The sequence below is a fragment of the Tupaia chinensis genome, unplaced genomic scaffold (assembly GCF_000334495.1).
Source record: "Tupaia chinensis unplaced genomic scaffold, TupChi_1.0 Scaffold143728_1, whole genome shotgun sequence".
NCBI classification, from domain to species: domain Eukaryota; kingdom Metazoa; phylum Chordata; class Mammalia; order Scandentia; family Tupaiidae; genus Tupaia; species Tupaia belangeri.
The window spans coordinates 1,445,089-1,460,094 of NW_006203577.1; the positions used below are offsets into that span (position 1 = coordinate 1,445,089).

Here is a 15,006-nt window from a genome sequence, read left to right on the forward strand (position 1 = left end):
GAAACACATCCCTGCCAGGGGAGTGCATGAGACCGGCATCCTGTGTGTGTGCCATGTGTGTGATCACAGTTAGGGTGTGGGCCCAGGAACGGAGTCTTAGATCCAGAGAGCATACTAGGGGTTTCTCAGACTGACTTGAACTTCCTTCTGCTCACTAAGAGTGAGAAGTGGCTTGGCTGAGCACTTTGGTGACAGACAGCCTGCTGCAGCACAGGCACACCAGCGGAGACAGCTCCAGTGGGTGGGAAGTTCTGCTGAGTTGGAACCTGGCTTCCTCCGCAGCCCCCTGCACCTCGGCTAGCAGCTTTAGCTTCTAGAATAATACATGACCTGTGCATTGTCTCCACTGGGTTCCTAAATAAAAAAGATGACCCTCTAATCCTCTTCTGTGTCTACTGCCCCTCAGCTCCTCCAACACTCAGTTGATTCTCTTAGTATAGTCTTTCTTTTTTTAAACTTTTGTCATAGGGCACTTGTACTTAACAGAGAGAGATGGGGGAGATAGAGAGAAAGCAGCTCCCAATGGGGCATGATCATGCTGCAATCCCTTCTCTTCCATTCCTCCATCTTGTTGGGATGCTAGGCACACACACGTGCCCGGCATGTTTCTCAGGCTGCTGGGTCCAGGACGCAAGTCATACAGTTGGCCATGCGGGATCCAGCTCCCTTAACCACGAGGTCACAGGCACTCTTGTACTTTTTTTTTTTTTTTGAGAGGGTTTTGCTATAGGGTATATGATCCAGCTCCCTTAACCACGAGGTCACAGACACTCTTGTACTTTTTTATTTTTTTTGAGAGGTTTTTGCTATAGGGTACATGCGCTCGCCAGAAAGATAGAGAGAGACAGAGAGACAGAAAGCGAGAAATCAACCCCCCAGGGGGGGATGGCCACACTGCAATCCCTTCTCCTCCATTCTCCTCTAGGGATCTTGGGCACGCACGCACACGTGCCCAGCACAGGTCCGGGACTCAAACTGCGGTTGACTATGTGGGGGTCCAGCGACACAGCCACTGCGCCAACTGCTAGTCCCTGGTCCCTACATTCTTAAAACCTTCATGTGCTCCGTGCAGGAGAGCACAGCTAAAAGGCAATATGAACAAAAGCCTCTTGGGATAAGCAAGATATTTTATTTTTAAGAAAGATTTTTGCTATAGGGAGCATGTGCTCGTCGGAGAGACAAAGACAGCGAAAAAAACACCTCTTAAGAGGGATGGTGACATCACAATCCCTTCACCTTCATTCTCCTCTTGGGATTTTGGGAGCACATGCACATGCACCCAGTGTGAGTTTTTAACCCACCGGGTTCAGGACTTGAACTGTGGTCAACTATGTGGGAGTCCACTGATGTAACCATTATCTCTGCTGGCCCTGAGATACTTTAAATTATATCTACTTGCCTACTAAAAATAAAGAGTATGAGCCATCTCACTGTACATCTAATTTAGCCAATGAACATTGGCTTAAATACAAAAGGCACTTGCCAAAAAAATTCTTGGTACATTTGATTCTTAATAAATATCTTCACAGAAAAGAAATAATTAGTACCAACTAGTGTTTCTACTGTATTAAGTGATGGAGTCAATGCCTATTGATCAACGGACGATCATCTTTGTTGGTTCCTCTGCATTTCTTCATGCGTACCTATGTGTTTATGTACACACATGCACGCGCAGAGGTGGCTTGGCCATAATGCTACTAAACGTCAGGGCCCTTCTTTGCCGAGGTCCTTGTGAAGAGTCCTAGAAATCTGTGTCCCCCAAATTATATGCTTTAGGCTCTAAAATCTAGATATATTCCTGGGTGCATGCACACATACACACAAACAAAATATACACATATAGCCAAAAGGTGGTGGTGTGGTGTTTAAGGCTCTGGACTACCATATGGTCAATTGCAGTTCAAATCCTGGACTTGGCAGCTTGAAATTCATACCAGGTGCATGTGAATGCATGCCAAAAATGCCCAGAGGAAAACAGAAGAGAAGTGATTGTGGTGTGGCCATCCACCCAAGGGGTGATTTCTCATTTTCCCTCTCACTGTCTCTTTCTATCTCTCTGGTGAGTGCACACACCCTATGGCAAAAAACATTAAAAAAATGTAAAAATCAAAATACATATGCAATTTTATATTGTTGATCTTGACAAGGCAGGCAGGCATCTCCTTTGAGAATCCTAAATTCTATTAATTTCTTCCAATTTGTTTCAAATGGATAGAAGAGAGAATGAATCTACTGCTGCAAGCTGCCTTATCAATCTCAACAGTGCACGAAGACCAAGAACATACAGATGCTGCTTGGGGGGTTAAATGTATTTAAGTAACTTTAATTGTCAAGGGAAAAATGACAGCTTTGGAGCAAGGCAGTCTCAAGTGGGACTTCCTCTGTTTGTCAGCTGTGTGCCCTTCAGCTCAAGGCTTAGGGCCGTATTCTTTTCTATAAAATCAAAATAGCCCCAGATGTAGCAGGACTGTTAGGAGGATTAAATGAGATGGTATATACAAAGTAGTAGCCCCGTGCCTACCATAACATATGGGCAATGGATGGTATCTTGTGTGATTATGATAACCATTAACAGATGTGTCTCACAAAGTTGACCAAAGAGCTATTTTCTTTATTTTAATACTTTCGTTGTTTAAAACATATGTATGAGTTCTGCAAAGTTAAGTCACATTCATAGTATAGAACTTTTTTTTGTGTGGTTGACATCATTTCAGAGAGACCTCTCTAGTTTACAGCCACAGCTTTCTCATAATCCCCTCCACTCACAGCTGCACCTTCAGCCACTTTTGGGGGGTTGCTTCCAGGTAGTTCTAGGTCTTTCCTGTCTATACATGCACGTGTCACACACACGCGCGCGCACACACACACACACACACCTTGGCCTTATCTTCCCTCCAGGGGCTGCTCCTGTTTCTCTCCTCCCATGGCAGCCAACCTTCTCCAGGAGCTGCCCGCCTCTGTTACCTTTGCTCTCTCACCTTGCAGTCTGGTTTCCCCCACTCCCACCTGCTCCAAACTGCTCTTGCTGAGACCCCCTATGGTCCGATCTAAAGGGTAATGGCAGTTGGTACCTGGGAACTGCCTGACCCCTCAGACACTACCTCTCTCTTGGACCCCTCTGTAGCTAGGAGTCAGAGATTCCTACTTCTCCCACTGCTCCATCTTCCTCCTCCTCTAACCCTTCAGTATTAGGTTTCCCAGGGCTCTCACTAACTTTTCTTTTTAGGGAATCTCATCTGCTCCCTTGGCTTCAACCAGCTTCTCTATGCTAAATCTACTCCAGTCGGTCATGTCTTCTGAACTCCAGGACGAGGTTCAGTTATCTCCTACGCACATCTTCTTGGAAGACGCCACATCTCTAATGTCTAACACAAAAGCCTTTATAAACCGGATGATTTTCCCTAGTTTAGTAAACTAGACAGTTCACTAGGAAACTTAGGAGTCCCCCTTAGCTCTTCTCTCCCACTCCTCTAACACCAGTCGATCACCAAGACCTGAAAACTCTGCCTTCGAATGTGCCTTGAATCATTCCTTTCTCACTGCTGGCGCTGCCTTAGTTCCGGTGGCCATCAGTGCTCCTACACCCCAGCCAAACACACTGCCCACCTCCACTTCGCACCTGTGCCCTTCTCGTGCCAATCTTCCGCTTTAAATCCGAAATGCCTTCTGCCTGTATTTAAAATAACATTTAAAATCCTGAACATGATCTGCAAGCTCTTACATCATCTACTGAAACAACAGTAAACGAGGGACTGAATGAATGACTGTAAAGCTAAAGTGTATCCCATTATATTTATCCTCCTAAGTTTGCTTGGCTAGACCCATACTGAAGGTAAGTGGAGAATTTTACTATTATAAATAGAATTGCTAAGGGCATCTCTCCCACCCCCTCCCCATTGGATTATTTCCTTGGGATATTTTCTTAGGCATGGAATTATCATTGAAAAGGTATAATTAGTTTTAAAGTTTTTATTGTATACTGCTTTTTCTCAGAAGGCTGGACCACGTTTAGTGTCATCGGCAATGCTACCTACAGTCTGTCCCGTGGGGTTTCCCAACTTCTAACTTCTCAAGTTTAAGGTAAAACTTTAACATTGTTAAAATCCGCATTTTGGGGGACCAGCAGATGGCGTAATTGTTATGTTGCTGAACTCCCACATGGCTATGTCGCTGGACTTCCACATGGCTGACTGCAGTTCGAGTCTCAGACCTGGTGGCTTAAAACTCACACCATGTGCATAGATGCCCAAAATCCTGAGAGGAAAATGGAGGAGAATGGATTGTGGCACGGCCATCCCCTCCTGAGGGGTGATTTCTTGCTTTCTGTCGCTGTCTCTCTCTCTTTGGCAAGCACACATGCCCCATAGAAAAAAATCTCTCTAAGAAAAAAAAAATGGTGATAATTTGCTATGTGCATAACCTTTATGTATTTTTTCTGAATTACACATTTTGAATTTGCAAACAGTTCTCTCTGCTCTTCTGTTTTTATTCAGAGATTTGAGTTTCCTTTTGACCAAGTCTTTTAAAAAGAAAGAAAGAAAAGCATGTTGATGTGCAAAAGATATTCTTTTAACTTTGTTAGAAAACTCTCCCTTCTGGGTAGTCTCCTTAAGCATTCACAGGCTTAGGGGGATCCCATTGGCACCCTGACATGTCTCCTCCTGTAATTAGACTGCCTGGTTTTCTAACTCTCCTTGCTCCTGATTTCAAAATAGAGGTTGATCGAGTTACAAGCCTTTTTATTTAATACAGAGGACTCTCTGTTGACCATAAAATAAACTAGTCTCTTACGAACCAATATTTGAAATTTAGCATAATATTTATGTCATAGACACAGAAACCTTGGGAAAAGAAGGACAGATTGTGGGAAAAATTAAATCTTAATATTTAAGAAAAGAATAAATCAGACAGTTGTAGTAAAAAAAAGTGCCTTGGGACCAGCAGTTAGCGTAATGGCTATGTCGCTGGACTCCCATGTAGTGGACCGCGGTTCGAGTCCCGGACCCAGTGGCTTAAACTCACGCCGGGCGTGTGTGTGTGTGTGTGCTCAAGAACCTGAGAAGAGAATGGAGGAGAAGGGATTGTGGCGTGGCCATCCCCTCTGGGGGGTGATTTCTCGCTTTCTATCTCTCTGTCTTTCTCTGTCTTTCTGGCGAGCACACGCGCCCAGTAAAAAAAAAAAAAAAAAAAAAAAAGGAAAAAAAAAAGGCCTTTAACAGGAAACTGGATATAAGGGAAGATAAACCAAATAATAAATTCCTAAGAAAATAGAAATAAATATTGTGAACTAGGTATAAATTTTATTAAAGGCAGTGTTGTGCAGTTTGTTTTGTATATGTCATTGTAACATCACTCTGGAGGCCAGTAGATGATGTGGTGGTTAAGGCACTGGACTCCCACATGGTCAACTGTGGTTCAAGTCCCAGACCCAGTGGCTTAAAACTCACGCTGTGTGTGTGTGTGTGCGCCCAAAATCCTGAGAGGAGAGTGAAGGAGAAGGGACTGCAGTGTGGCCATCCCCTGAAATCCCGGGGAGAGGGTAATCTCTCACTATCTCTGTCTTTCACCGATGAGCGCACAAGCCCTATAACAGAAACCGAAAACAACGAAACCATAACATCAGTCTGTGTGATGGAGCACTGGCTACCACTGCCATTTCACAAGTGCAAAAAGTGATTTGCTAAAAAACTAAGTGACTTTCCCATACGTGACTCATCTAAGTACTTATCTAATGTGTGATGAACATTTTTACTTCTGCTTGTTCAAAGACTCAGTAAAAGAAAAAGCCATCCTACTGTGTTTTCAGTTAAGGTCACACCTGCCTCAACTCTCATTCAGGGCTATCCCACATTTTAGGGCTTCAATTATCCTTCTCTGACTTCTGTCCTTTGATTCTCTGACTTAATTCTAGAGCTGGTAGTTGACATAGACTGTCGGTCTAGCGAACCACCCAGCGTTGCGCAAGAGAAATTACTAGACGAACTGGACCAAGGAACTATACAGAGAGTCTTCAAAAAGCTAATGAAAATTGTATTTATGGAAAACTAAATATAGGTTTCAATTTATTTTGGCTACCAAAATAAACTCAGACTTTAATTCCATTTTTCCACGAACTTTTTGAAGTACCAGCCTATGTATCAAAGAGTAATATGTTCAGTGTAACTTTGAAAAGGAATTTTACCATATTCGAAGAATAAAATAAAAGCATATTTCCAATGATAAAGGCTCTGGGGTGTTGGAAAGGGAAGAAATAATTTGCAAAAGCACGTGAGAGTATGCTAAAAGCTGATTTACTTTGTGAATTCCCAATGCATTTTTGCTGAATTGAAGACTTTGAAAATGTTCCTTTCTCTCTCTCTCTCTCTCTCTCTCTATTTTTACGGTGCTTAGAGAGTTTAACATGAATTAAATTGGTAATAAAATGTGGAGGGGACCAGCAATTGGCGTAATGGCTATGTCACTGGACTCCCATGTAGTCGATTGTGATTTGAGTTCTGGACCTGGTGGCTTAAACTCACAGGGGGCGCGTGTGCATGCGTGCCCAAGATCCTGAGAGGAGAATGGAGGAGAAAGGATTGTGGTGTGGCCATTCCCCCACCCGCCTGGGGGGAGTGTGATTTCTCGCTTTCTGTCTCTCTGTCTTTCTGGTGAGTGAGCACACATGCCCTATAGCAAAAACTTCTCCCCAAAACAAACAAACAAAAAAGTGGAGTTTCTTTGTTCATATAAAATATGTAAATCCATTCCACCTGAGAGTCATGTAATAAAAACTCTTAGAGTTAATATTGTGTTATTGGAAAAGTCATGATGCAATTTTACACAGAAAACAAAAAATATATGTCTTGTCTTTTCCAACAACCCAATATAAAGTTAACATTTGTCTGTTCTTATTGTGCTTCTCAGAGTCTCAGTACAGTCAACAATCACAAATACTTCCCTGAACTAAAATCACCTCAGAACTACTCAGTGTAGTCACTGTCTAGTAGGTCAAGAACTTGGTAGAATTATTCTGTCCGGGTGAGGTTTTATACAACTAGAACCGTTTTACATTTATTCTTTAGCTCTGCAAACGTTACAAATTTGTCATCATCTATCCTCCAAATAGATTTTAAAGAAAATACTCCATTTATCTTCAACCTTAAAATCTTCTGTTTAGAAACAATATAATTATTTAAGTCATACTACTTATGTTTTCTGCTTTATTCTGGTGGTTGAAAATGAAGGCCTCTTCTGGAAGTGGAGAGAAGTGTAATTTGTTAAAATGGTCAAAGAATATGGACTTCAGAAAGGCTACTATATTTAAACTTAAGGTATATTAATGTTTCAGGTAACTATAATCCAGTTCTGTCTTCTCTACATTGGAGACGAGTTGTGTTAAAGAATGTTATTTCCATATACAGAGAGCACAACCCTGGGTGAGGCCAGGCAGGAAAAAAAGTGGGGAGAAGACAGAGACATCACATTCATGGTGCAACTGGACACTCTTGTTTCATTCCAGAAGCACCAGGACGAGTGAGAAGCTACTGTTAAATCTTCTTTTGCAGCAAAATAAAAAAAGAGTCAGAGAAAGGCGATAGGGAAAAATTGCATAAAGTACATGCTGTACAAGTTATATAGGTCGGAGGAGATGAAAGTATTTATTCACTGCCTGTAGGGTGGGAGGTTGTTCTATTTACTGAAGTTTAATATTGTTTGAGTGTTGAGGTTGGGCCAGCTATTAAGAGCTGAAGGGTGTGGGGCCAGCAGGTGGTGTAGTGGTTACGGTGCTGGAATCCCATGGCCGACTGCAGTTTGAGTTCCCGACCTGGTGGCTTTAAATCATGTTAGGCACATGTGTATGCATGCCCAAAATTCCAGGAGGAGAATGGAGGAGAAGGGACTGCAGCATGGCCATCCTTCCTGGGGGGTGATTTCTCACTTTCTCTGGCAAGTGCATGTGTCCAATGGCAAAAACCTAAGTAAACTAAGATTTGAAGGGAACTTAGCAGCAACCTGGTGAAAACTCCATTTTATGAATGAAGAAAATAAGGCCAAGCGAAGTGATATGATTTGTGAAGAGCCACATGGTAGAACCCAGGCCTCAGGACAGCGACTTCAAACTGCTGCAGCATAAAGCCCATGACAGAAGGAAGGAAGGCAAATGTTATATCTGAGCAGCAAAACAGATATTCATTCTAAACCTGGTCTTTGCCCAGGAAAATGCTGGTGGCTATATCCAGCCTTTGTCCCTTTACTGGGCGGCCCCTCCATGAGATGGGTCTTTTCAACTCCTCCTTAGTTCTATCCTATAAACCCACTGCCAGCACTCCTCTGTCTGTGGCAGGTCACCCTGTAGCCCCTGGCAGGAATCGCATCTTGACATTTTATCTGTGGCTTTCTGGTTGATGCCTTAATTAAGTTACCCACAGTATAAATCCGTCCTCATCCCCAGCTCACACACCCCTATGCAATGGGGATGAATCTGCTCTGTCACTTCCTGCTCGGGCAGCGTCTCCTGTCGCCTTTCCTACTGCAGAACAGGACATGTCTCCATGAGCGTCCTGGCCTTGTTCACCCCCAAGTGAACCTTCCCCACTATGTCCCAATCAGCTCGCCGTCAGCTGACCACTCTAAGCCTGAAGTACCCGTTCGGGTCTCACTGACCCAGCTCTGGACTTCACCGTTTCACAGCAGGCTGCAGCGGGAGCACTCTAATGAGCTCTCATGCTGCCATACTCTGCTCTGATGGCAAAGGTCTGTCCCTAAGGCAGAATTCCAGTCATATCATTCTCCTGATCGAAACTCCACGTGGTTTCCCATCACCTGCAAAATAAAACCCTGACTTCTTGACCTGGGCTGTAAGGTGTTCTCGAACTGGGTCTGAATGTCACCAATATTACTGAAGGTCCCCTGGATGCCAGGCCCTGTGCTAGGTCCTGGGAGACAAGGCAGCTTGGCAGGACACAATCCCTGCTCACACCGAGCTATCTGCTCTGAAGTAGGAATGCAGGATGGAAAATAATCACGTGTAACACAGTGTGTGCATGTGTGTGGGCGGGTGTTGTGTAGACTGGGGAACAGATGGGAGAAAAAAAGGTGGGGTGAGCTTAGGGCAGCAATGATGGCAGTCAAGTGCAGCTTTCCAGGAGAAAGGCATCATGGGAAAGCAAAATGAGACAAGTGCAGGGGAGAATAGGGAGTGATGGTCAACGGTGTTTGAAAAGGAGGATCTGGCATAGGCGGCCTGATCGCTGACTCTTTTACCCAAACTGGCCCACACTTCCTCTTTAACACCCATCCTTATCTCCCTCTTGTTTACCTTGCGGGCTCCATTACCAAACCTATGAGCTTCCTAGCTAATTCACTAGAAATGGCCTCTCCTAGGCAGAACTCCCTAAGCCTGTACTTCTATCCCTCAGAACAGTTGCTCGGTGAATACTTGTGGAGAGAATTTCTCTGCCCCTACCTAGCTGTGGTCTCCAGCACCTCACGTCTGGACTAGTGCCGTCAACGTTAGCTGGCCTTCCTGCCTCCTGGCTCTTCCATTCATCAGGAAGACTCTGCTCCAGGGCTTAGCCTGAAGGACTATTTTTACAGTCCCCCAGTACCATGCAGAATGAGGGCTGCCTTTTCTCACCATCGCCCAACTATATTAGGTTAACAATATTCCCCGACTCACTTCCCCCGTCCTTCAAGCTCCAGACCATCTTCCTCTCTTCTCTCATGAGCCCCACCCTTCTCCAGCTCTCTGTTGCCTTTGGGGTCAATGCCACCCTGCCTCTCCAATGGGCAGTGACTCCCTTGAGAGCAGTACCATCTTCCGCCAGGCTCGCCCACTGGCAAAGTGGCAAGGAACTACTGGCAGGCTTTCATGTATCTTTGAATAAGAAGACTCTAGTTTCATAAGCAAAGCTGACAGAGATCACAGGGGAGAAAAACAAACCAGTAACTAAGAGGAGCACCTGAGATACGATGAAGGGGAAATTCACAAAGCCTTGGGAGGAAAGCTTGCCCAACATCTAAGTCGAATCAAGTCAAAACACGTCATTATGTTTTCTTTTGTTTGTTTTACATGGATGGCTTCACTGGAACCCTAAAGAGTTTGGGTTTTGTTTTTTTTCCTCTCCAGGTATGTATCTTTGAGTTTCCACTAGAACAAAAAAGGGAAGTATTTTGCATCACAGTCAAAGGAACTATTGGGGAAAATCATGACGCATTTTGCATAGAAAAACCTTGAAAGATATGCCATGACTTTCATGAAGACCTAATATTTAGAATAGTCTTATTTATCTCTCTTTTTTTTTGGGGGGGGAGTTCTGCTATAGGGCATGTGTGCTGGCCAGAAAGACAGAAAGATACAGAGAGACAGAAAGCGAGAAATCAGCCCCCAGGAGGGATGGCCATGCCATAATCCCTTCTCCTCCATTCTCCTCTCGGGATCTCTAACATGCGCCCGGTGTGAGTTTAAGCCACCAGGTCCAGGACTCAAACCATGGTCGACTACATGGGAGTCCAGCGACATAGCCATTATGCCAAATGCTGGTCCCAAATAGTCTTACTTATCTGTGTGGTTGTTTTGCAGTTTTCTTATTCTATGATTGCAGAAAGAATCAATGATTTAAACAAAAAGTTTCAAGTATTTCTTTTATTTTTTTCAGGAGATGTTTTTGTTTTAGGGCGCGTGCGCTCGCCACAAAGACAGAGAGAGACAGGGAGAGAGAAAGCGAGAAATCACCCCCCAGGGGGGATGGCCACACCGTACTCCCTTCTCCTCCATTCTCTTCTTGGGGTCTTGGGCACACACACACATGTGCGCGGCGTGCGTTTAAGCCTACGGGTCCGGGACTTGAACCACGGTTGACTACATGGGAGTCCAGCAACATAGCCATTACACTAACTGCTGGTCCCAAAGTTTCAGGTATTTCTGCGTTCCTTATCAAACCTTAAAAATTACTTGTTTTCAGGGATATAAAATTTCAAGTTTCAATAGCATCTATACTTCGAAGAGAACTTCTTTCGTATTTTTTTATATAAATGGTCTGGTGCAATTAGGAAAAGCAGGAGAAATATTGTTCTACAGCTTTATTTCACCCCCCTTGTAATGGGGGACACTTCCTCATGATGGTTAGGTTATTAACTTCTGGCAGGCCTCCAGGGGTAAATAAGAGGCAAAGGTAGCTAGGGCTTATGCCAACACCTTATGCAGGAGCTTTGCCCTTTGTCCAGGAAAGAAGGGACTCTGCCAGAGAAGTCATATCAAAGTCAGGGTAGCAAAGAGACTCAATAGAACGATGGCCTTTTGACTTCAATAACTAACTAACCCCTTAAAGAGGCAGAAACCTGAGTCTCAAGTTCTCCTTTGACATAGGAAGTTCCCAGAAGCTATTTTATGAATAACCATCAAGTATAAGAAATGAAATGGAGGAGCATGTCAGAAGTCATATCCACGGTCAGCAGTACACGTGGTAGGTACAAATGCTTGCTACTGAACTAAGTCTTCCACTGCGGTCTTAGGAGTCCTTATATTAACAGATCTTCCTAGTTAGATAAACCTGAGGAAGCAGGACTAGCAGATGGCATAATGGCTATGTCGCTGAACTCCCATGTAGTCAATCACGGTTCAAGTCCTGGACCCGGCGGCTTAAACTCATGCCAGGTGCATGTGTGTGCGTGCCCAAGATCATAAGAACGGAGGAGGAGGGATTGTGGTGTAGCCATCCCCCCAGGGGGTGATTTCTCACTTTCTGTCTCTCTCTCTGTCTTTCTGGGGAGTGCATGTGCCCTATAGCAAAAACTTCTCATGGCAAAACAAACAAAAACAAAACCTGAGGAAGCTTTGTGATTTTGTAGCATTTCTACATGATGCAGTATGTCAAAAGGTCAGCAAAGTGATTTCACCTGAAGTCCTTTGAGTTTATTTCTCAATGTATCTTGGCTACTAGGTTCTCCACAATTCCCTGTACTCAGCTTCAGTTCTCTCCTTTCTACTCTCCTTTCTACCCCTGTTTACTCTACTTCCTCTCTCTTGTCTGTTTTTAGTTGGGAACCTCTACTCAGTCTCAGGCATCTTTTTTTTTTTAACAAGTCTTAAGAATCAGGGGTAAGGTAGAGTGAGGGGACTGGAATGACATATTCTTTTTTTCTTTCTTTCTTTCTATTTATTTATTTAGTTAGTTAGTTTTTTGCCATAGAACCCATGTGCTCACAGAAAGAGACAGAGAGAGGGGAAGTGAGAAATCATCCCCGGAGGATGGCCATGCCACTATCCCTTCTCCTCCATTCTCCTCTCAGGATTTTGGGCATGCACAGACACATCCCCAGCGTGATTTTCAATCTGCATGTCTATTGCTCAAACTGTGGTCAGCCATGTGGAATCCAGCACTTAACTTCCACGCCACTTACGGGCCCAACATTTTCTTCTTTATTTGATGACACAGCAGATCCCTTACGCTCCTTTGTCCATAGGCCTAAACGGATTACCTCTCCTGACTTCAAGCCTGCCTTTGATCTAAAAACATCACAGTCCTCTTTTCCCCTCAAACTGGCTATGGAGGCAGGATCTCCCTTTTACTGAACTGTCCCTGTCCTTGTGATCACGATGACCTCCTATCCGCATACCAGTTCTTGGGCAGGACGAGTGGGGCTGACTGATTTTGCAAGCTGAGCATACATCAAGAGTCCAGACTCTCACCTGAATGAGGAGATCGATAGCGAAAGTCCTCTTTGGTCAGCAGCAGGAGAGCTTTGCCATTCATTTCAAACGTGTTGCTGTCGATTGGCCTTAAAGAAAACTCATTTTCAGCCCACTTCAGCCACTGGGCTACGTCATCCCTGCTCCAGTAAATTGGCTGCAAGCCTGTTGGAGAGAGAGCGAGGCAGAAAAAAAGGGAGGGGGGAAAAGAAGGTCTTGTCAGTGAGAGGGCTGGAATAAAGGGAAATAATCTCTGAACAGTTAACAAAATTAACTCTTTGAATCTCTGTATCCCAAAAGTCCCTTATGTTCAACTCTAGTCCCAGGTTAAAACGCTAGCTTCCTAAATGCTGCAGATTAACTTAATTTAGAGGCAACATGAGCAAAATAATCCTTTTTTACATGGCAGTAGGAGGAAGGCAGCGCTTAGAGCCCCCTGCCCTTCCTTGCCAGGCTCCAGGGCTGTCTTAAATCCAGTTTGGGTGCAGATTGGCCTGAGGCACTCTCAGGGGCTCACATCTCAATGCGTCCTGGAGGGCACCTTTAAATCAGAGCTAATCTGACTGTAGCCCAATGTCCTTTTAAAGTGAGAATGTTCCAGAGTTGAACTTGACCTTCCAGAGCTGCCAAATAATGAACTGTTCCCTGAAACTTCTTCCAGGAAGAGCAATTCACTCAGCCTCTGGGAAACTGTCAGGCTAGTCTCTGGGAATAAGAGGGCAAGGTAAGGATAAAGGGCCTTTTGCCTATTTATTCCACCTGCTGATGTTAGAACTTCCTGGTGGGGCTGGTGCTTGGAATCTGAGTAGAATCAGTGGCCTGGAGGGAGGTCTGGGGGGTGAGACTGAAAGCGCATGCAGGTAGGGTCTCTGGGATCTTGATGATGAGATTACATTTTTATTTTGCTGCTGTAAGAATTTTTTACTATGCCATTCAACATTTTAGAACCATGGTTTTCCAAGGGTGACCCAAGGACCATTGAGGGTTCCCAAGACCTTTCTAGGGTATCTATGAAGTATCAACAGTAAGCGATTCTTTCTCTTTTTCCCTCTCACCCTTTCGTGAGAGTATAGTGGGATTTTCTAGAGGTCATCTGACATGTGGCCTTGTAACAGATTGAATCCAGAAACAGATATGAAAATTCGGCCATCTTCTATTAAGCCAGACATTATAGAGACTTACACAAATGTCTAATAATGCTTCTATTCTACTTGTTTTATATTTGGCTTATTATTGTTCAATACATTAATACTTTTTTTAAAAAAAATCTGTTTTAATTTACAATATGGTAAATATGGTTAGATATAACCCATACAAGCAGAAGCTCTCTGGGGTTCCAGACAATACCTAAGAATCGAAAGGGGTCCTGCGACTCAACATTTAAGAACTACTGGATCAGAAGATGCTAGATGTGCAATAGAACCTCGTTCTCTAACATCGCCTGGTGTGAATCAATAGTTCGAATGGAGCACAATGGAATCATTGTTTGCTAAGAGGAGCTCCAGCCTCTAATACAAGTTCCTTAAACGTGCCAAGGAGACTCCCTGAGTGTTACGAAAGTGTTCTTCAGTTTGATCCTGGAAGAATCAACTTTTATCCTAAACCAGGCATGACCAAAAACTATCTGACCTACTGGCCGGGCTGCTTTTCTTTCCTGTTGGAGAGGGAAACCAATGGCTCAGATCCCCTGGGGAATGTCCAGGGCCTCTGCTGGCTCTGTCTTTTAAGTAGTTCCTTTGCAAAATAGAGTTCTAAAGGTGTAGTTGGCTTCCTCTATCTGTGTGGAAGTCCCCTCAACACAAGTTCATCTTGTTGGACATGAATAATGAACTCTAGGCATTAGAATCATGAAAGATGGGCAGGTAAGAGGTTTTTCTTGGTTTCATAATAACTTTTTTCACACAGAAAAAAGAAGCCCCATTATAGAACAATGATTTGACAAAGTTGTTGCTCTACGGTCTTTAAAATGAAACACAACCACACAAAGATTCCAGGTTCTGTTTTGGATTCTTGGCTAGGTCATGAAAACTGGTCTATGGATGCAGGAGTGCCCCATCTCTTTTCAATGACCTTAAAATGAACATCTAGGGGACCAGCAGTTAGCATAATGACTATGTCGCTGAACTCCCATGTAGTCAACTGTGGTTCGAGTTCTGGACCCGGTGGCTTAGACTCACACCGGGCGTGTGTGCGTGCGTGCCCAAAACCCCGAGAGGAGAAGGGATTGTGGCGTGGCCATCCCCTCTTGGGGGGTGATTTCTCGCTTTCTATCTCTCTGTCTCTCTCTGTCTTTCTGGTGAGTGCACACGCCCTATAGCAAAAACCTCTCAAAAAAA

The 15,006-nt window shown here is 44.1% G+C and overlaps 1 protein-coding gene across 2 annotated transcripts in view; it reads right to left on the minus strand.

The window, feature by feature from the left end:
- ETV6 (ETS variant transcription factor 6) overlaps positions 1-15,006 on the minus strand; it is a 286,904-nt gene that overhangs the window by 45,628 nt on the left and 226,270 nt on the right. For both annotated transcript variants that reach the window (XM_006164802.3, XM_006164801.3), the window contains exon 3: positions 12,671-12,835. In XM_006164802.3, the coding sequence (XP_006164864.1) occupies positions 12,671-12,835 (165 nt within the window). The remainder of the gene's footprint in view (positions 1-12,670; positions 12,836-15,006) is intronic.